Source organism: Herpailurus yagouaroundi, unplaced genomic scaffold (genome assembly GCF_014898765.1).
Source record: "Herpailurus yagouaroundi ecotype Mexico unplaced genomic scaffold, PumYag 28, whole genome shotgun sequence".
Classification (NCBI taxonomy): domain Eukaryota; kingdom Metazoa; phylum Chordata; class Mammalia; order Carnivora; family Felidae; genus Herpailurus; species Herpailurus yagouaroundi.
This window is the reverse complement of record NW_024412376.1, coordinates 104,264,239-104,287,543: the sequence shown is the minus strand read 5'-3', so window position 1 is coordinate 104,287,543 and position 23,305 is coordinate 104,264,239. Positions and strand designations below refer to the sequence as shown.

The window sequence follows — 23,305 nt, the reverse complement described above, 5'->3', positions numbered from 1 at the left end:
CAAGTCCCCATTTTTTTTGAAGCCCCATCCGTAATATTTTGAGTGGGAATTTTCAGGAAAGAGCGTTTTAGAAGAACTTGTCTGATTAATGACTAATAACTTATGATATTTCATGGCCCACTGAGAAGAAGCCCACTTTTCACCAGCTTTTGTCTCAGAGCCAGCTCTAGACAGAATGCTGCCACACCCCTTTCGCAGTGCGTCTCTGCCAGATTCCCTAGGCAAGATTACTGACTCACCCCCATCCCATGCCCCAAAGGAAGCAGTGTGTTTAGGGGACCAAGGTTTAGATTTAGGGACTCTGCATTTTTTCCCCATCTGGCATTAATTTGCTAAGTGATCCTGGTTAATTAAACTCTTCTTCTTTCTTTGATTCCACCTCTGGAGCTAAGGATAATAAGGATAATTAATTTTATTTTTCAGTTGTGTGCATTGTAAACATACATGAATTATCCATGTAAACATAATGAATAGTTTTGGCAAATACCTTGAAAATAAGGATGACTATCTGAATGGTAATCATTCTCAGTATTGAATTTTTCCTTACCAATGTTAAAATTCCAACCAATGACCTGTCCCCCGCCTTTTTAAATACTATATAGTTTTAAGTAATCCTTTTCTGGGCTAAATAGTCTAGCTCTAAAATCTAGTCCTGAATAGTACCATGTAAGATAAAGCCTTAGCCTGGGAACAATTGCTTCAATTGCTTTAGTACAGATTTAGCCCTGAAATTGTCTTTTCTTAAATTATGGGAAACTGCATTCCACCCTGATTCTTCTCATGGGTCCAGTAGAGCTTCAGAACAGCTTTGATTTTGTTTTTTTCTTAATTGACAGGTGATTTTTACCATAGGTTATGGTCTTTTGAATCTTATGAAACTCATGAATTCATAAAAATGTATGAATATAGATTTAATCAATAGATCACCAAGGCTTGAAAAATGTTTGACAGGCCAAAATAGCTCTCCAGGAGCAGTTCCTGCCCATTAACTGTGTATTATAAGCTGCATATCAAAACGCAAGCCCATTGGCAACTGAACATGTATTTTTCAGAAATTGATTGAATGTGAATTTACCCACTAGAGCAGAAAGACTCCAAAAGGACTATTCTAGCCTGCTGAAAGTATAGCATATTTTAAGGACTTAGCTAAGTTATATACTAACTTTTTCTCTGAGGGTTGTAGAAGAATTTTGTGCTTGGTGTCATGGGGGGAAATTTTTACAGATATGCATAGTTAGTGAGTTAGGTTAGAAAAGCCATCTGAAATGCTGGTCATAAATGGAGCAGAATATAAAAGGATAGGAGCAGACAAGCCTCTTAATTAGAGTATCATTAATGGCAAGAGATGTCAAGAGAGACAAAAGGCAGAAATGGGATTCTGTGTGATTTGCTTCTTAATGGTGGTTTCCTGTACAGTTTGCTACACACTGCAGGTAAACAAGTAGTGAAAGGGTGTTTTGTAGTTACAACAGATGAGTTTTAATCCAGGCTTACCACTTACTAGCATAGTAACCCTTGGCAAGTTACTTAGCTTTCTAGGGCTAGTTTTCTCATCTGTAATGTGGGCAGGATGATATGAGATTAATTTTAAAAAGCTAATAGCATTTCTAGGCACCAGCCAAAAATATAATAATTAAAAATAGGATACCATCTATAATAACATCGCATAACACATATCTAAGAATAAATGTAAAAAAAGATGTATAATTTCTAGGGAAAATTGATACTATGTACAACTAAAAGAAAATCCAAAAGAATCTCTTAGCCAAGTTTTAGAAATAAAAGGAGAATTTACCAAGGGGTCAAAGAGAAGCTCAACAAAGCAATAGCATTGCTATACATAAGCAAAAAATAGCCACTAAATGTAACTTAAAAAATGATACCACTTATAATAGCATTTTAAAATCATGTCTTTTGGACTAAATCTAACAAAAATTAGACAGTACTTCTACAGAAAAAATTGTAACAACTTAATTGACAAACATTTTTTTTTTTTTTAAACACTCAATAGGGGCGCCTGGGTGGCTCAGTCAGTTGAGCGTCTGACTTCGGCTCAGGTCATGATCTCACAGCTCGTGAGTTCAAGCCCTGCTTTGGGCTCTGTGCTGACAGCTCAGAGCCTGGAGCCTGCTTCGGATTCTGTGTCTCCCTCTCTCTCTGCCCCTAACCCACTTGCATTCTGTCTTTGTCTCTCTCAAAAATAAAATAAAACATTAAAAGCACTCAATAAATGATGGGACATGCCATACTCATGAATCACAGGATTTAATATCTAAAAGATAGCAATTTTCCTGCAAAGTGATCCTGCCTTTCAACTGAGTTCCAATCAAAAGCCCAGTGGACTTTTTATGGATCTTGATAAGCTGATTCTACAATAAAGAACGAAGGACCAAAATTCTGAAACAGAATGCTAGGAGGGCAGGGGCTTGCCCTATCAAATATCAGAATTTATGATAAACCTGCGCTATTTAAAGCAGTGTAGTAGCACAAGAATGTACGAGAGAGTCCAGAAACAGACCTACAAATGAGACTATAATATAAAACAGGTATAGTAAGCCAGATCAGTGGAAACAGGAGGAACTACTTAAAATATAGATCTGCACAAAATGGTTGTTCCTGTGGATAAAAAAAGAACTTGTAGTGCTCCCTCACACTGTACACAGAGGTTAGTAACTTCAAGCAAATCAAGCAATTTTTTTGTAGGATATAGGTAAATATTTTTAGATATTGGGAAAGGGAAGAATTTTTAAACTAGAAACAAAAAGTCCTAACTATGAAGAAAAGATTAATAAATTTGACTATGTTAAAATTAAATTTATGTTTCCCTAAACATACCAGAAATACACAAAACAGACAAGTTACAAATTGGAAGAAGGTACTTGCAATATATATAACCAAAAATAACAAAGAAAATATATCAAATGTCTACAGATTGAGAAGAAAAAGATAACCCAGATAAGATGAACAAGAGACATTAATAGGAATTTCAGAAGAGGAACCCATAGGGCCAATAAATATAAAAAGATATCATCACTTTTTTATGCATCAAGAAAAGCCAAAAAGACTATATACCATATCATACCAATTCAACTGGAAGAAATCTAAATTTTTAAATGTTGTAGAGGAAATGAACCTATAGAAGTTTCTTTGCTGATGGAAAAGTAAACTTGAGGAAGCCACTTTGGGAATGAATTTGGCATAGTCTTGTGAGGATGAGTGGTCATATACACTAACCATTCCACTCCTAGATTCCTATCCAAGAGAAACTTTCATATGTACACCAAAAGATATGCCCAAGAATACTCAAAGTGATACTATTTGTAATAGCAACAATATTGAAACAAGACAAATGCCCATCAACAGGATAATAGAACCTGTGGTATACTTACTCCTTAGAATATTACACAACACTCGAAACAGATGAACTATTGCTACATACAACACTATCGACGGGTCTCAGCAGTCCACTACTGAGTAAGAAGTCCCACAAGGGGAAAGTCTTTTCATAAGTTTTTTAAAAACAACTAAAAATACTTTGTAGTAATATATCAAATCATATCAAGAAATTCAAGGAAATGAGAAGCAAGATCCTGGGTGATGGTAGCCCAATGACAAGATAAAGGAGGAACACATACATGAATGTTAATTAGCAGTGTTCTAGTCCTTGTGTTGACTGGTGGGTCAATAGATGTAAAAATAATAAAAAGAAAATGAAAAATGAACTAATACAAAAGGGTTAGGAAGGTAGGAAAATTATGTGAGAATAAAGTCTACATTCTTATCAATTTTTTTTGCATCCATGATACCTTAGATAGGCCAAAGTAATAATTTTCCTTAATTATTAAAAATAATTAATATTTTCTTAAATTATGATAGCATTTTCAGAAGAAAAAAAATATCTAGCCAATTTCACACTTTTTCAAACCCACCGGTCACTTGAGATTTGAAACATTAAAATAAATGTGCCTGACATGAAATAAGCATTTCTTTGCCAAATTTACCAGTGTGGAATTTCAAAGCTATTCATTCTAATCAAGAGCCAAGAGTTCTGTCCTTGTAGTTTATCACCATCTCCGAAGACAGTACTTTGGAACTCTTAGCTGTCTTTTAAAAATTCTCTCTCAGAGGGTACTCATAATAATATTAGGAGGCAGTCTTTTGGAAGTCTGCATGTTGTATTTGATAACCCATGTGGAATAGTAGAGAAAGTTTTGAAGTATAAATTTAGGGGAAATTTTCTGAAGGTTTGCAGCTTCAATGAATTTGAGTTTCCTTCCTTACTGATGTCAGGTGATGTGAGGAAATATGGAAAATTCTGTGACCTTGCATTGAGGCTCTGACCTGTCAACTTAAAAAGGCCTTTAGGGTTATAAACAAGAACTGACTAAAACCCCCCTGCCCCAGATCACCAGATATCCTGAGCACATTCCTGATCCATACTTCAAATAACTATAACACAGCAATGGAAATTTGCATTTAAAAGTACACTTTGCCATGCAATATATATATTTTTTGTTACTGTGGTAAAGTGCAAAGAGCCCCCATGTTCACAGCCAACTACTCTAAAAGATGAATGACTCAGAGAAACTCTCCAAGAAGATGTTGCCTGCCTCTTAGATATTTCCACAATATTCTTGAAGAAAGAAGAAATTGTTCATTGAGATATACAACTATTGTCCACTTGGAAACACAGAAAGCCAATTTTATTTCTCAATAAACAATGCAGAAGGAAAGGGAAATCGTGTTTGTTAAGATTGGTCATCTTGGGGGTTGAGTATCTGTAGGTTCCATCCTGGTAGAATGAAATCTGTAAGATTTCCTGAATTCTTCTGTTAAACTAAACTTTTTACATGTCAAATATTACTTAAAGTGAGTCCTTGACTAAGCTAAATAACTTCCCTTCTTTCTGTTCCACAGAATTATATTTATCATTGTATTATATGTTATAATAGAATTTTAACTCTGTCTAAAAAGCAAACTTTCCTTTGAAACTCTTAAAAGAAGCCTACAACCATGTTTATAGAGAGATGACTTTCTATCTCTGACCATGTTTTGTTCTTCACTAGATGCTTGTAATAGCAATGAAACCCCATGTGGCCCTTATAATAACAATAGGGCATCTCTTTGTTTTATGCCACATACCTAAAGGGCATTTCCCCATTATTATCATAAGCTAGTCTTGAAAGAAGACATTATCAAAGAGGCATTTTACGAGGAATAGATACTAGGATTTTCAAGCACTTCAAAGTGGTGTTGCTTTATCACAAAGGGAAAGAGACTTTTCCAATTGGCAGAGAAGGAAGCACGTGATTTTTAACTACTGGAAGCACTTATTCCTATAAATGTGTGTTCATGTCTTGCCTCATATTTGCCTGATTAGGATGATTCTTCCCCTGACCCAGAGATATGGATTCAGTTAAATTCTCTGCCCATGTATGGTGCCCTCTTAAGAATGTCAGGATCTGAAGTGGAAGAGCTCTCGGAGGTTTCCAATTTCACAATGGAAGACATCAACAACAAGAAAATTAGGTAATATAACCACTTTGTATTACTTGACAGAATTTTTAAAAATTGTATTAAAACATTTAAGCAACTAACCCATAGCTCCCTTGAAAGATTATATTGCTTCATTTTTTTAATGTTTATTTATTTTGGAGAGAAAGAGGGGGGGGAGGAGGGACAGAGAGAGAGGGAGACACAGAATCTGAAGCAAGGTCCAGGCTCTGAGCTGTCAGCACAGAGCCTGACGAGGGGCTCGAACTCATGGACTAAGAGATAATGACCTGAGCTGAAGTTGGATGCTTAACCAACTGAGCCACCCAGGCGCCCCTATATTGTTCCAGTTTTAAACAAAGATGCAATCATCTTACCTGGCTTGTCATGTAGCTCATTCATTTGATTCTTGTCCTTACCTCTGTAGGTATTCAGCTGTGTATGAGACTGATGGTAATCTGGTTACTGATAGCTTCCATTTCTCTGTCTCTGATATGGACCACAACCATCTAGACAATCAGATGTTTACCATCACTATCACTCCTGTTGAGAATCCACCTCCAGTCATTGCTTTCGCTGACCTTATCACGGTAAACAATTCTCAGATCAATGAACAATGAGTGTTATAGAGAACTGGAATCTGTGCTGATGTAAATACGGGATTTCTACCTGAACTGGCTGCCAAGTTCTTCCCCCAAAGTATCTAGCCAATACTGTCAAGATATGCAGTTTTTAATCATGAGTTTTTTCAAAAAGTATGAAAAAATTATATGCAGAAGGTCAAATAACTATGTTTGTATTATTTAGTCAAAATTATTTATGTGCTAGGCATAAATGCTAGACATGTGTAATATTTTGTATATTATGCTAGATGTGTGAAGTAGTGGGAGTGAAATTATAAATGTAATATATCTTTTAGGAGTTAATCATCTAATGTCTGTAAGAACTAAAATATGGGGATATGGACAATGTCCCCAAGTCACTTCTTAAGTCAATATTAATCACTGTAAATATTATTTACAGTTCCTTGGGTGTGGGGGGGATGGAGGCCATATGACATATCCCAATCATGAGGTCACCCAGACCCGAGTTCAAGTGCTGGTTCTGTTACTTACTAGCTGAGTGACCCCGGTCTAATTAATTACATATTTCTTAGCTTCCATTTCCTCATCTTTAAAATATAACTACTCCTGTTATATAGAGGATTGCTCTGATGGTTAACAGAATAGCATATAAAAGCCCCCGGTACATAACAACACATGGTAGGGATTCCATAAGAGTTAATTCAGTTTCCTTGGCCTGCTCTGTGTACATACCATAATGCCAAAAATGCAGGAATTTTTCTGGTTTTGTCAAGCAAATGATACTCATAAAACTGAGTTGTTTTTAAATGGCTTTGATATTCCATACCTTGGGGAACCCATGTGGACCTTCTCCATTCCCAGCGTCAGGATGACCTTCTACTTTGTATCTTGTAGATCTCCCTACATGAGGCCAAGAATTATTCAAAGTGAAATGGCTCAGTCATGTCCAGGAGGCTAGCAAAAAACACCAGGGACAGGTTGCAGAGTTAGCATACAAAACAGGGCCCTAAAAGAAAAAGTTAGTTCAAGCAGCTGCTTTTACTTATGCTGATTTATTTGCCTCTTTAACATTAAGATCAGCCCTTGCTTTCAGGTATGGTGAGGTCTTTCTTCCTGCACACCTACCAACATATCCTGTAAGGGGAGAAGTGGGACTTTTATCCTGGGTGGGAGCACCTGTGGGACAGTCACCCTCACAGTATCTGAGGGAGAACAGGATGGATCATTCTCTAGCTGCGGGCTTTTGAATGTTGATAGGGAAGAAAGGCAGCCATCCTGCTGTGCCGAGGTGGGTGATTGGAATGGGCTAGAGCTGCTTGATAACCAGATCCATCACTGAAGGAAGCACAACTTTGAAGGGAGACACAGAAGTCATAGTGTCTGAGTGTAGCTTTGAGAGGCCTGGCTCCAGCATCATGCACATTCTTCATCTCGTCTGTAGAGATTCTGCCTCATCAAAGAAGTGGAATTGGTGCTGGAAGGTCACCCCAGGCAGCACTTTTCAATTCAGTTCTTTTTACTGCAGTTCTGTGCAACCGCCCAAGGACTGTACAATATTTTCTTTCTTAGGTGGACGAGGGAGGGAGAGCCCCACTCTCATTTCACCATTTCTTTGCTGCCGACGATCAGGACAACCTCCAGGGAGACGCCATCATTAAACTAAGTGCTCTGCCCAAATATGGCTGCATTGAGAACACGGGAACAGGTACCAGCAGTAGTTTTGCTGTAGAATTATTCTGGACCTAGAAAGAAGGGACGGTGGAAGGAGGTAACTGACTTTAGCTAAACCTGGAGGTGAAGGACTAACAGAGGAATGGATCCATTTCAAGGAAACGGGAAGAAGGAAGCTTTCATTCACTCAGAAATTTACCGAGCATTTTCTGTGTGCCAGGCACTTTTTAAGTACTAGGGGTATATCAGTAAACAAAACAGATAGAAACCCCTACCTTCATGTTGCCTTAGATCCTGGTAGGGGGAGACAGATACGAAGCCTCACCAATGAGAAGATTGTGTAAGATGCCAGGAGGTAAGTCAGGCTATGACAAAAAAATAGAGCAGGGTGGAAGATCTGTAGTGTGTGCAATGGGGATGGAGAGACACTCAGAACTGAGTGTCAAGGAAATTCCTGTCTTTTCATTGTGAAGTGGCTGCAGTTTAGCTGAACCATAGTTTATGTCCCAGCTCCTTTTAAAGATATGACATGAATTGAAATGCATGCTTGTCTATCTGTGACCCTCTCCTCAACATCCCTCCCCCTCCACCATCTGCCCTGGGCCCACCGCCCTTGATGGTTATCACAAGGAAGGAGAGGCAAGCAGGCGTGTGCTGTCCACAGGCCCTCTGAGACCCAGGTGACTGGCAGTTGAGACAGCTCCTGGCAGGTTACTGTGTTTCTGCCTCTGCAATGAGAATCCTGAATGCCAGCGCTTGGCTCTAATTGGTGTGCAGCTAGCAGCTCCCACGGAGAGGCCTTTCACTGAAGGTGTCTGTGGCCAGCATGTTGCCTGGGATCTGAGCCTGGTTACCAGAAGTCCCTTTAGCAGTGGCCGTGTTTTCCTGTAGAAAATCTCAGGTCCTTTCCCCATCTTGTCTTTCATTGTATGTACGTAGTTTGTTTGTCCCTCAATTTGATTTATCTCAACAAATGTATGTGCTAGATACAAAGGATGTAAAGATGAGTCATAGACCCTGCCTTGAGAGGGAGACAGATATGAAGACTGATGAATCACAATAAATAAAATGCTGGGACAGGGAGAGGGGCAAACTCTGAGAAGGTACATAGGGCAAAACGATTAATTTTGCCTGAGATGGCAGAAAAGGCTGAGGAAGTGACATGTGCACTAGAACTTGAAGGGTTGGTGGGAGTCTCACTGTGGGCAGAGGGAAGAGCATGGGCAAAGGTGGGAAATCATGAAACGGTAGTTGCCCCTTTGCACTTCTCTTCTCTCCGGGTGGTTTCTTATTAAGCCTTCGTAACAGTTTTACGTTAACCTGGAATGCATGCAGAGGAGTATGTCACTGATGTAGAAGTTAAATTTCTGGCAAGCCTCACCTCTCTAAAAAGTGATTCTCAAACCTTACTGTGTATAAGACTCACCTGGAGGGCTCGTGAAAACAGTTTCCCGAGCAGCAAGCTCAGAGTTCCTGTTTGCAGAGGCTGGTGAGGCCCTTGCATTTGCATTTCCCCCCAGCTCATAGGTGATACCACTGCTGTTGACCCAGGAAGATGCCTGGAGAATCACTGCTCTACATTAGTATGAGCCTGGAAGTAAGGAAAAGATGGTGGGGGGTGGGGGGTGAGAGGTACAAATAATTATCCCAAGACAATTTAAGGACCCCAGCCTTTGCTCCATGGGTGTTCGGAACTGAGCCTGTTTTGTATATATGAAACTAGCTCCCTAGATTCAGAATCCAACAGATCAGCCTAATGCCTTTTTAAAAATATTAGAAGCAATTTTAACTTCTTACCGGCAAGACGGGAAGAAACAATAATTATATTGTTAGGTATAAAATCCTACAGCATGGGCTCTACATTCATTTAGTACCAACACAAACAGAACAGTACCCACCTTCATTGCCTCTAGGGCACACAAGACTGTGTTCCAGCACAAGGCAGTAATAGATGCTGATAATGATAGCCTGCATGCATTGAGAACTGTTTAATTTGTGCATAGTATATTCTGCTTAAGAAGGCAAGGAAGCAAAATGAGAATGATTTTACATGAAAAAACAGAAGATGCAATTAAAAAAAATTTTTTTTAAAGTAAGCTCCATGCCCAACACGGGACTCAAACCCACGACCCTGATATCAAGAGTGAGATGTTGTACCAACTGAGCCAGCCAAGTGCCCCTAGAAGGTGCAGTTTTAAAACTTGGAAGGATTGGTGCTTAAAGCTTCACTGACAGATTCACTTGTTGAACAGCATGTTTTCCAATGACAGAAAAGAAGTCATTACTCTATTTGAGTCTATATTTAGGCATCATTTAGTTTGCTTAGGCTCTTTCACCCAAATAGAGAAGCCACCTTTATTTTATTTGTAGTGATCAATGTAAATGGAAAATAAAAATTTGAAGGAATTACATACAGCACTTCCTTCTGGAAACACTGAACTGTATGTCCTAGGGATTATCAGGTCACTGGTCACTTAGACTCTCCTATGTTATGCTTCTGATGTCAAGAAGAATTAAACTGATGGGTAAAATCTAAGAAAATTCATGTCATTGAAGAAGAAACAAATGTCCTGAGCTCTTGAAACACATTACAAATAAAACATTTTCATTCCTAGTCTTTCTGTTGGGAGGTTAACAAAAAAAAAAAAAAAAAAAATGATACTATCTATAATTCAGGAAGTCAATGGCCTTTTGATTTATGACCTGATCTTTGCAAAGGGCCATGGAAGAGAGAAAAAGAAAGCCTTATTGTTTTGAGATCTTCTATATACACTTTTCTTTGTTGATGTGTATCCAGGGAATGTTTGAAGACACAGGGATTTCTTTTCTTTTTCTCCTCTCTTTAGAAGAAAATGTGGTAACAGTTTAAAATCAACCAATTAGAGAGACTCACACCAAAAAAGAGACAAGTCATCTGTCATGTAGACAGTGCTTACTCTCCCTCTTGCCCTTTTCCATTGTTTGGTTGGGGTTGGTATGAAAAGTAGAGTTAACCAGAACCTGCTCTATCTCTGGAGCTCTGAATGATACTTGAGAATCTCAGTCGCTGAATGGCACCTAAGCTCTGAATGGTCCCCGAGCATCACAGTAGCCCTGGTGTACCATCCCAGGGTCTAAGCTCTGACCCAAGGGGAGGTTTCTTAGATAAAAAGGTATAGAGTTAGCCTTTTTTTATATAGAGAAGGAGGCTTCCTCTTGCAGGATGTGCTAGGCATAGTGGTTTTGAAATTGACTAAGGCTTAAGGTAGAACCTTTGCTATTGTATCGTTACTTGCCCCAGGATTTACTTTATCACAGATTTCTAACAAAACAACCTGATTCTTGCTATATAAAATAATAACATTCTGAGTGCTTTCATGCATATTATATCATTTGATTCCCTGTGGAAACAGCAGGGCAAATATAACCATGTATAGATGAGGAATAGGAGGGAAACAGGGATCAAACCCCAAGTCTTATATTGCTAGTCTTGTGCCCTTTCCATTCTCCATTTTTATCCTCTAATGAATTTTCATCTTTTGTTGATAATAGTGTCATGTTTTCTAGTTCAGCCTAGTAAGCAGGAATTGAGGGATCAAGGTAAAAGTTCTCTCTTGATGTTGATGCAGGTGATCGTTTTGGCCCTGGAACCACCAGTGACCTGGAGGCATCATTCCCTATTCAAGATGTCCTAGAAAACTACATTTACTACTTTCAAAGTGTTCATGAAAGCATTGAGCCAACCCATGACATTTTTAGTTTTTATGTAAGTGATGGAAACAGTCGTTCAGAGATCCACAGCATCAATATCACCATTGAGGTAAAGACTTTGAAGTTGGAAAAGTTGGGCCTTTGATGACAATATCCCATGATGAGATAGCTCTATATGAACTGAAAAGCAAAAAAGATTCCATTTGACCTTCAGTTTTAGAGGTCAATTTAAAAATATAACCCTGACCTTTAGGAAACTTGTAGAATTAAGGCTGGCATTTGGGGATGGTCTGACTTGGAAATCTGAATTTTCACTTCAGGGTAAAATGTATTCATTCTGTGTAAGAGCAGTTTGTGAGGGTCATACAAGAGAAACCCTGGCAATCTCATATTTAGACAAAAACTAACATATGCCTATTTTTCCCTGAAATTATTATATGTAGTTCTAGATACATATTTGCCTTTTCTTATATTTTAATGCATTTATTCGTTAAATTGTAACATCAAAGAAATGTGTCCTTTGATGCTGTATTTATTCTTGTTTGAGCAATTACATAGCTTGCTCTACCAGCCCGGGGAGAGAGAAAGATAAAAGATAAAACTCAGCATGGAATACCCTCTGCCTTGGGAAAATATCCTCAATACCCTACCCTTCAGGAATCGTAAAGCGGGGCTGGCACAGGGTCAGGGAGACTCTGAGAGACTCACACTTTTAAATATGATGGCCTCCTACAGTACTGTGGTATTTTGGGGCTTTCCAAGACAGTTCTGATTTCAAAGAATGTGTTATTTTGTCCCCCAAATATGCTTGCACTTCTCCAACCACATGTCCATGAAAACCATGATCATTGTACCTGTGGAAAACATCCAAGGCGATTTCTGTAGAACGTCAGTTTCTTTTCAAGGAGACATTTTGCTTGTGTGGTTTGCTGTCTTTCCCAACTAACCATTTTGATGGGGAATTAAAGATTGTGACACATGACATGCTATTTCAATAGTGAAAGTTGGTGTGAATATGTTACTTTCTCTGAATAAGATACATTTTCTTTCTTCTTAAACCAATATCTGTGTGAGACCTGATATTTTATACTTTAATCAGAGGAAGAACGATGAGCCTCCCAGGATGACCTTGCGGCCCCTTGGTGTGCAGCTCAGCTCGGGAGTGGTGATAAGCAATTCTTCTTTGAGCCTGCAAGATCTGGACACTCCGGATAATGAGCTGGTTTTCGTATTGACAAAAAAGCCTGACCACGGTAGGACACAACTGCTATGGCGAGCTTCTTAATTGAGATGCCCAACAGGTTGTTAGAATAAACATGTAGATTTCTGTTAGTTATTCCTCCACCTCACCTGTACATAGTCCATTCTTTGCATCAAAGTATAATCAGATTCACAGCTAGCCAATATTCTTAGGGTCACAGTTGACACCAGTTGCTCTAAAAGCCTGAATCCTAGGTAATTGGTGTATCTGAAATTCAATTTCAGCTCTTTTCCTGCTTGCCTGTATAACCTCAGGCAAAATGGGTTTAGAGTCCTCTTATCAGAGTAGGGCTTCATTGCTTGTTAATCCTGGGCCATCTCATGCAAGGAACAGCATGGCCACCTTGATATTAATTGCACAAGGTATGCACTTCAGGTTAGAGGTGTGCTAGGTGTCTTTATGAGCTTGGTCCTTTTGCAAAGAAAGCACTTTTCCTGATTAAACCAGAGGTAAAAACCACCATGGGAATCTTTTACCTACTTGTTTTCTAAGTGCCATCCCTCTGGTACTAGCTAAAGCTCTGGAACTTTCATCTCCCACGTGGTATCCTAGTGTATCATAACACTCTTGGTCTTTTAAAGATGAAGTTGTTGCTGTTGATGGAAGGTTAATAGAAGAGTCTGTTGGTCATTGCATTTTATCGTCCCTTCCTTCACTTTCACTTTCTTTAATGAAGCACTTTAACTGTCTCATTGTGATACACATGACCCTTGAAGACAGAAAAAGATGTCTCCACCCAAAGATGTCTTGTGTCTTTCTGAATTTAAATGGAATTGAAAACACAGTCCCTTCTCCCATCCCAGATGCCCCAGAAGGAAAGCAGCAAGTGACAAGTGCTAATTTCACTTTGTAGAAGGGAAAAATAAGGTTTAAATAGTGGCGTGAGTTTGAATTCATGGAGGGAGACTTGACTTCTAAGCCACTGTATTACCACATCCATTGTGTCTCCTTAAGAGATTTTTAAACAGGAAAAGGAGGATTTTATCATATTTATTTGTAGATGAGGCCACAGGGCAGCACCCTGTGCTTAAATATTTAGAAAATTCTGAGTTGTTGGTCATTTATGTGCGTGTGACACCAAGAGACTCTGAGGTGCTTGACATCTTACCCAGGCTCATACTAGTTGACAAAGCCAAGCCAAGTTTTGGCGCCATATGTATTCTACCACTTTTTCTTTGTTTTTCTTTACTTTTTTCCTCAGGTCGTCTGCTCTGGAGGCAAACTGCTTCTGAGCCTCTGAAGAATGGGAGGGTTTTAGCTCAGGGCTCCTCCTTCACCTACCAGGACATCCTGGCTGGACTGGTCGGGTACATGCCTGGTGGTCCCGGTGTGGCAGTGGATGAGTTCCGGTTCTCCCTCACGGATGGCCTCTACATGGACACAGGGAGGATGGAGATATACATAGAGCTGCCTACAAGCAGCGCCCCCCACTTGGCTGTAAACCAAGTCCTTCAACTCTCAGCAGGTACCACAGGAATGGAAGAGAGTGGCTGTGGTCCCTCTGTCCTTATTTCTTTCTTGTCTGTGTGCACGTTTGTTCTGTGGGAGGATAGTGAAGTAGGCATTCAGAACTCAGGGAGACTGGAGGTGGGGAGAACTATTCTTTTAAGGACACTAAGAGTTATGATTAACTAATGTAGATCTCTTAAATTCTTTGGACCAGATACCTTTGTGTTTGAATTCAAGAAAAGATTAAGGAGAACTTATAGTACTTCCAAGACCCTCAGAAACCTTAATTTATCCAGCTACTCATAGGACCAGGTTTCTTAGAACAGGGCCACTGCCCAACCAATCCCACAGAAAAAAGCAAAACAACAATAACAACAAAAAAACTCAAGCAGAATTCTCAAGATACTCATTTAAAAAAAAAATAAGTGGGTGGGGAGGCATGGGGGGCAACTGGGGAAATTATCATACACCAAAAGAGATTATGAAAATAATTGAGAATCATTAGATATAGTATCCTAGGGTCTAACGTCACAATTTTGCCTACACATAAGCTGGACTGAAGGACCTGGGATACGTGTCAGTCTCAAAGTCGGTTGCGGTAGGGAGTTACTGCATTAGAGAGTGGGCCTTTTGCCCACAAAACATCTGCATCACCCTGGGTGGGGTCCTGGTTTTTTTTTTCCTACTCCTCATATATGTATATAATGTCTATTTAATTTTGAGAGAATGCAAGATGGGGAGGGGCAGAGAGACAGGGCAGAGCATCCGAAGCAGGCTCTGCACTGACAGCAGAGAGCCCAGTGTGGGTCTTGAACTCATGAACCGCCAGATTATGACCTGAGCCTCAGTTGGGCTCTCAACCAACTGAGCCACCCAGGTGCCCACATGTATTTTGTAGTGAAAACTATATGGCATAATGGTATTTGAAACTCCGGAGATTCCCAAAAGTCCCAATTATTAGGTCTGAGATTTACCTTTACCCTATTTATAAGCTAGTGAGTTAGCCTGTTACCGTTTCGTGAGTGCTGATAGAACACTTGAGGCTCCTCGGTCGGAGACTGAGTGCTTTGTTACTCACAGCATAACCGGAAGCATTGCCATCGGTAAGTCTACACTCTGCACTTGTCTCCCTCTGCACTCCAAGTCTGGTGGAGGTGACGCAGAAGGCCCAGATGGGTGCCTTCACATGCAATGGATGCATTATAGAAGAGGAGCACGGAGCCTGGCATCCCCCCACCCCACCTTGTAGTGACAGTAAGAAAGCCTGATCTTTGTCCCAGAGGAGGATGCCACTTCATCCCTCAGGGCCACTTGCTGAGAATGGCCTGAGGAAAGAATGGTTAGGCCTTGCACTGTTGGCATTACCCAGCGAGAACACACTGGGTTCTCAGGATGCTCAGGGCCCAGCCAGACACCAGGATGTGTTACACAAGAATGACTAAGATCTGCATACCAGAATTTACTGTTTTTAATGTGAGAAAATGGCTGGACAGGAAAGCAAGGGGCAAGTGCCTTGCCTCCATCCCCAACACCTGCATGGCCTTACAAGGCCCAGCACTCAGGTCTCCCTATTTGTAATCCTTGTAAACATGGATTTTAACTATTTGGTCTGAGATGGCAACAAGATATATTTGTAAGCTTATGTGAAGCTGTCTCTTATGATTTGGTGATCCTGAAGACAATAAATACGTTAGGACACCTGGGTGGCTAGTCGGCTAAGCATCAGACTCTTGATTTTGGCTCAGATCATGATCTCACAGTTCATGAGTTTGAACCCTGCATCGGGCTCCATACTGATAGTGCAGCGCCTGCTTGGGATTCTCTCTCTTTCTCTCTCTGTGTGCCCCTCCACTGCTCACTCTCTGTCTCTCTCTCTCAAAATAAATACATAAGCACTAAAAAAAAAAATAAAAAATAAGACAGCAAATAAGTTAGGTCCAAACAGGTTTCATCATAGATCTGGGAGTTACAACATAGATTGAGGGAGGGGTAACTGATAGGTCACAGGAGTAGAGACAGCATAGAGAGAGTGATGATTAACAAACTGGAGGTGGGGACTGTTTCACTTAGGGAAATTAAAATGTATGCATCTGGAGACGAAGAAGGGCAAGCAAGCACCTGGTACATAAACCAAGGCAATATGTGATAATTTAGTCTCTAGCCTCCCCAAATCACTTGACAAAGTGATTCAAAGGCAATGATGGGCAGTGACCTAACCTCTCCCATTCTCTCCCAGGGTCTGTGGCACGCATCACAGAACAGCACTTGAGAGTGACAGATACTGACTCAGATGACCGTCAGGTGATGTACATCATGAAGGAAGATCCTGGGGCAGGGCGCCTGCAGATGGTAAAGCATGACAACCGAGAGCAAATCTCCGTTAAAGGCCCCATCCGGAGTTTCACCCAGGCTGACATTACCCAAGGTCAGCTACCTCACTTCTGCCTGTACAGACTTCTACAGAGCCACCCACAGTAGTAAAATGGGAGTTCAATGCCTGGTAGCTTATGGCAGCACACTGCACTCTTTGTTTTGAATAAGAGCTGAGTTATAGTTCCATTTATGCTTTCTTGTCTCCTCAATTTTTTGTTTAAAAAAAAAAAACTATCCTTCTTGGCTAAAATGTGTTCATGCCTTGACATAGCATTGATGAAATTTGGGGCGATTATGGAGGGAAAAAAAAAATCACTTTGACTTGCTATGATGCTCAAAAGTGTGCGTGAGAGGGAGAAAGGAAAAAGAAGTGAATTGGGATGGATTAAGGTGAAAATTATGCCTGCCTTAGGTGAACAATTTATATCTCTTTTTTAGCTCCCCAAAGAGCACAAGTTAATGAACTAAGCAAAATGGAAGGGCATAAATCGGAGCTGCCTGGGGGAGATTACATAGCTCATCCCTCCTCCAGGAAATGCTGATGTAATGTAAAAGCATAAGTGTTAAATGCTACGTAGTTACTGTACAATTCTTCCAGGGGTAAAAGAAAAAAAAAAGTTATGTAATGGGGGAGAAAAGTAACCCAAATCCAAAGTCATGTGATGATGTGCAATTCCATTTAGAGGTGGAAATATGTCCTCAGGAGAGGAAATAACGGTCTTGTCCATGCATTAACACTCAAAATGGGTAGCAGCTAAATTCTCACTGGACCTGTCTGTACTTTGCCAAAGGGAGTGGAATAGACAAAGGGATAGTAATATCTTAGTTATCCTTGCCTCAATGTCTCCTTTTTAAAAATGAGACCAGGCACCTCTCCCCAGATGTTTGGTTCTATTTACATTGCTAGGTACTTGGCAGTGAGACTGTCCCTGAACAAAAATGTAAGATGTTGAGCTTGTCCCTTTCGATCCTTTTGACTTCGATGTAGAGTTTATCTGTTAACTCTTTGGTTGGTTATATCCAGTGTTGTTTCAAAAATGACTTAAAGCTGCACTGGGAAATGGGATTGATGAGCTCTGGGAGGAATACGGACTGTGGCTCCGTGTCCCTTGACCTGTGACATGGGTGTATAACCAATGATGTGGGTGCTGTTGCTGCACATATTCCATGTGGGCAATTTTGTTAATCTGGTTACTCATGAGACTTCCTTAGAATCTTTCACAAAAGCTGAGCCTCAACCATAAAGCAGTCCTACTTGGGATGATTTTATTATGAGAGTGCTTTTTATTACGAGGAAGTCAATAGTGGGAGGGGAAAGGGAGGAACTGAAAACTTTAGATTAAAATGTCTACAGCAATATCAAAGTGAGAAAGGTGTTAATTGATTCACTGGTGTGAATACCAATCAGATTCCCACCTCATGCTTCAGAAATAAGGGCAGAAATCACTAATAGCGAATCTTTATTTTCTTGTCCTTTTTTACAGGCCAGGTAGAATACAGTCATGGGAAAGGAGAATCTGGTGGGAGCTTTGCTTTTAAATTTGATGTGGTTGATGGAGAAGGCAACACATTGATTGGCCAGTCATTTTCCATCAGTGTTTTGGGTAAGGGGTCATTGGGTTTCTAAAAATATTCCAGCAGTTCTGGGGTTATATAGTCTACACTGTGCTTACCTTGAGGCTGGAGCCTTTCCTTTACCCAGCCCACATGGGAATCTGGAATACTGTCCCCTCTATTGTGTGAAGCTGATCCTTGGTGCACTCCCTGAGGGACAGGCTTAAGGATTATTCTGATTTTACTCCCGGGCACTAGGCCCAGAATTGAAGAAAGGAAGCTGAAAGGATCCTCTTTCAAATTACTACTTCTGATATTTTCAGAAGACAACTCCCCACCAGTCGTCACCACCAACAAAGGGCTGGTCTTGGATGAGAACTCGGTGAAGAAGATCACCACTCTGCAGCTCTCTGCCACGGACCAGGAGAGTAAGCCTGCAGAATTGGTCTATAGAATCACTAGAAAACCTGAACTGGGCCATCTAGAGCATGCAGCGTCACCCGGTAAGCCTATCGCCTCTTGCTTCATCAAACCAAAAGTTGGGATTTAGTAAGCGTTGGGGGTAGGCCATGGATGCCTAGAATCTGCCGTTGTTATTATTTACGTTTTGCATTACGAATTTTGACCATTATATACTGCCTTGCATTACATTTGGCATGCAATAGATACTCAATAATTTCTTGCTGAAACCTGAATGAACGATTGCAATTTTATGTAAGCAATCTTGTCTCCATAACTAGATTGTCAATTCCTTGAGGGCAAACACTGCACCCTGTTCTTCTAAAGTCTGAGCACCCGGCACAGTGTGATGCACTGTGCTTAATCCAGGAAATGTAATTCAGGAAAGGAACGCCTGGATGGCTCAGTCAGTTAAGCGTCTGACTCTGGCTGAGGTCGCGAACTCACGGTTCATGACTTTGAGCCCCATCTCAGGGTCTGTGCTGACAGGTTAGAGTCTGGAGCCTGCTTCGAATTCTGTGTCTCCCTCTCTTTCTGCCCCTCCCCTGCTCATGCTCTGTCCTTCTCTCTCTCTCACTCAAATATAAATAAACATTAAAAAAAAAATTTAAGGTAATTCAGGAAATAGCAAGTGAGCATGTGTATAGAGCAAGATTCTAGTTTAGCTGCTGCTGAGGAGAGAAAAATAGATATAGGAGATCCCAGCCTCACTCTCTAAGAAAACGGTACAGGACATTGCATCCTCACCCTCCAGTGTGCTCTATTGGATGAGATAAGAAACCTCTGCATATAACCATATATAAGAGAAGAATATGGCAGGTATTTTAAGAGTTGTATAAACCTGGTGTCATAGAAGCTCAAAAATGGGAGAGGCTAAGGGCACCTGGGTGGCTCAGTCAGTTAAGCATCTGACTCTTGATTTTGGCTCAGGTTATGGTCTCACGATTCATGGATTCAAGCCCCACATCAGGCTCTGCACTGACAGTGTGGAGCCTGCCTGGGATTCTCTCTCTTTCCCTCTCTCTTTGCCACTCCCCTGTTCAGTCTGTCTCAAAAATGAGTAAATAAATGTTTAAAAAAATGGGAGAGGCTACATTGGGTAGGAAGGTGCACAGAGATGGCATTTAAAAGAGCCCTTAGAAGGTAGACTTTGGGCAAACAGAAATTGTGTTATTTTCAGAGATGGGAATGGCATGGGGGTACATTCCAAAAATGATGAGTGGCCCAGTTTAGCTAAAGCATATACTCTGAAAACAGGAGTAGATGTGGCTCTTGGGCAGAGTGAGATTTTATGCAGGGTCCTCAAGCTGGGATAAGTAATCCCTATTAAATTCAATAGGCGATAGAGAGTTACTACAGAATTCTGAGCAGGTTAGGAAAGCGAAATTTATCTAATGTCTAACAGATGAGTGAAAGAAAGAAAAAGGAGGCAGTGATAGTGGGTTGGAAGTTTCACATTTGGGCTCAATAGTCGGTAGTGAGGTTTCACCCAGACGGGCAGCGGTGGGTATAGGGAGGTAGGAATGATGTCAGCGATAATACCTGGCACCCAGTAAATATTCAATAGACAGTAGTTGGTGGAAGGAAGGGAGGGAGGGAGAGAGGGAAGGAAGAAGGAATTTCAGAGTGGAAACCTATAGAAATTGGCTGAATGGATGTGAGGCACTGAAGATGCTTCCTGAACAATGTAAAGGCAGAGGTGTCTTTATTTCGTACATCATAGAGGCAGTGATCATTTGCAGATTTAGAGCTTCACTGGTTTCCTTTGGATTTTAAGTTACAGAGCCTTCATTCTTTCAACCAGGGGAATGACAAAACAGAGGATGTACTCACTGTGATTCTACTCACTCTCTAATACAGGAAGTCAGAGCATAAGCAAACAAGCAAGCAAATGCATCCTATAACAATGGTTATGAGTATTAGAGGGAGAAATAAGAATGTTCCAGGGTGCAGGGAGAAAGGGGGTAAGGGAAGAAGGACTCCCTAACATAAGATGACACTTGAGAAGAGGTCTGAGGAGAGTGAGGGAGCCAGCCATGCTGATGTTGTAAGGAAAAGGCTTTCAAGACAGAGGGGTCAGTGAGTATAAACACCTTGAGTTGGGATCAGCGTGGCACATCCAGTTCCAAAGGCAGCAAGACCAGTGTGGCTGGGGCAGGGTGAATGAGAGGAAGAATGAGAGGGAGACCCATGGCGAGAGATGTCAGAGGATGGGAGGGGAAGGCACACCGTGGTGATGGGGATGGTGGAGGGGAAAGTGTTGAGTCTTTGGTGGGAGGGCATAGGGGAAGATGGGGAGATTGGCAAAAATACCTAATGCAGAGGTGCCTGGGTGGTTCAGTCAGTTAAGTGTCCGACTTCAGCTCAAGTCATGATCTCACAGTTCGTGGGTTTGAGCCCCGCATCAGGCTCTGTGCTGACAGCTCAGAGCCTGGAGCCTGCTTTTGGATTCTGTGTCTCCCTTTCTCTACCTCTCGCCTGCTCATTCATTCTCTCTCTCTCTCTCTCTCTCTCTCTCTCTCTCTCTCTCAAAAATAAATAAACATTAAAAAAAATCCCTAATGCAAATGGAAGCAAATGGCCTACCCTTTTGTCCCAAAGTTCCTGGGGGAAGAATGCACATCAGCACTCCTAAGACCTTGGCTGCAGGAGATATTTGATAACTAATTCATGAGCTAATTGCTTCTGCCAGAATTCTGTCAGGTTGCTGATTGTATCTCTCCAAAGATGAAAGGGCAGACTCTTGGCTGTTGTGTTAGGCAGCTGCATCCACACTGTACAGAGCTTGAAAAGCACTGAGCCTTATGCAAGGCACTGTGAGCTGACTTCCTGATGGTCAACCCCAGCCCCCGCTCTTCTCTGACCCTGGGCTGTGTCAAGAGTTCAGTGTGAGGCTGCTTCAGTGACTCCTTTTCTGGTTTTACAGTCTCAGCCTTCCCTGGGCTTAAATTCTGGTTGCCAAGACCAATCCAGTGCTGCTTAGAGAAAGGCTCTTAATGATCATACTTCTCCCTTGGGAAAGTACCCTCCACAAAAGGAGGGAGGGCTCCCTTTCCCCAGGACACCTCTTTCACCTCCCTTTTCCACCAGGCTTGGCTTCCTAACCCACTTGACTCGCACTCCCGCCAGTTTTTCTCCATCCACCTGTTTCTAGAAACTGTCAGTGGACCAGATATGAGGATCCAGCCCCCTCCCCTTTACCCTTAGGGGCCCCTCCCCATTGCTAATGGAACAGAGCTTCCCTGCCCCTTCTCACATCTCCAACCCCATTCTGAGTCATTTCTGTAGCATTTAGACAGAATTTTCACATTCCCTGTCTGCCCTAAGAGAGAATATTTTTATGAATTTGATACTTTAGATGTAAAAGGTGTCCCTTCAGAGGAAATGCATGTTGATATCTTACATTCCTCTCTTAAGGCAGCTGGCTCAGTTTCGAGAAAAGCCTCTGCACCTTGCCTTTTTGCCTCAGTAGGCGCGGATGGATCTACCAGGAGCTGGGGTGGGCTGGCCTGTGCTTTGCGAGAAGCAAGCTCCTAGGCCAGTGTCTTGTGGTGCAGGCACTGAGCTATTTTGGGACTGATGCCTCTTGGAATTATCAGTTTCCATCAGTGCCTGCAGATATCCTTTCACTGGTTAACTATGAAGTGGACTTATTCTCATACTGTCTGTCTTGGTCAGTGAGTTGTTCTTTTTGGATAGACAGGACAGGTGTGGAGATCCTATTTTTGTCCCCTGAGATCTAGGGAGCCACATGCCTGTACAGACTGTGTAGAAGACAGACATGGGCCTGCACGTGTGTGCTCTTTGCAAGGTTGAGGGGCCATCCCCTCATGTCAGGGACCCTAAAGATCCTCGTTTTCCTGTGAAATCAGAGTAAGGAGTTATTAGGATAGAAGCTAAGTCTCTGGAACAAAAAGACTCTCAATTGCAGTGCCTTCCACAAGAAATTCATTTTCTCTCACAGAAAAATCCGGAGGCAGGTAGTCCAGATGGCCTAAAGTGGCTCCATGATCCTCAATATGAGGCTTCCATCTCTGGCTGAGGTGACCACTGTAATTGTTGCCATTCCTCAGCCAGCAGTAAGAGGCAAAGGCCAGGGGAGCCCACATCCATTTCTATTTTAGGAATATTACCGAAAGAACACACATCAATTTTGATCACATCCCAGTGGCCAGAGAGTAGTCAGACAAAGCTGTGAGGTGGCTGGGAAATGTAGACCCTAACTGGGCATCCAATTGCTTAGCCAACAGGGAGGATTTGTACTTTTCAAGTCAGGGAGGAGTACAGCAGTCTCCAGCATAGCACTGGTTCTCACCTTCACCAAACACTGACTGAGTAGCTGCTGCAGGAGGAAATTTGTTTTGGAGGTGGGAGACGCGTAAACAAACCTGTGCAAATGCGTTTCAGTAGCTGTGACAGCAACATTACGGGACAGTGAGAGCCAACGCACAGCGAGTTCCACCTAAGAGAGGTGTGGTAGTGAGTCAGGAAAGACTTCCCAGAGATGATGCTTTAGCAAAGCTATTCAGTGGTTTCCGCTTTCTCTCACCCTCTCTCAGTATCCTGACACCAACCAAAATAGGATGCACCCATGGCTTTAGTTTGGGTTCTCCCCAAGAGCAGAGGTATGTTAGTGCACTTAAGACTGCCGTCACAAAGTACCACAGACTGGGCGACTTAACAAAGTCTCACGATCTGGAGCTGGAGGTCTGAGATCATGCTGTCAGCAGGGTTGATTCCCTCCAAGGGCTGTGAGGGAGAATCTGGCCCA

At 41.5% G+C, this 23,305-nt stretch overlaps 1 protein-coding gene across 1 annotated transcript in view; it reads left to right on the top strand.

Annotated features, from left to right (window-relative positions):
- The window catches only part of FRAS1 (Fraser extracellular matrix complex subunit 1), a 421,505-nt gene that overhangs the window by 326,826 nt on the left and 71,374 nt on the right, over window positions 1-23,305 (top strand). The window contains exons 39-47 of the mRNA XM_040480456.1: window positions 5,381-5,529; window positions 5,921-6,083; window positions 7,647-7,782; window positions 11,357-11,547; window positions 12,538-12,691; window positions 13,901-14,164; window positions 16,385-16,573; window positions 18,006-18,125; window positions 18,399-18,578. Of these exons, the coding sequence (XP_040336390.1) occupies window positions 5,381-5,529; window positions 5,921-6,083; window positions 7,647-7,782; window positions 11,357-11,547; window positions 12,538-12,691; window positions 13,901-14,164; window positions 16,385-16,573; window positions 18,006-18,125; window positions 18,399-18,578 (1,546 nt within the window). The remainder of the gene's footprint in view (window positions 1-5,380; window positions 5,530-5,920; window positions 6,084-7,646; window positions 7,783-11,356; window positions 11,548-12,537; window positions 12,692-13,900; window positions 14,165-16,384; window positions 16,574-18,005; window positions 18,126-18,398; window positions 18,579-23,305) is intronic.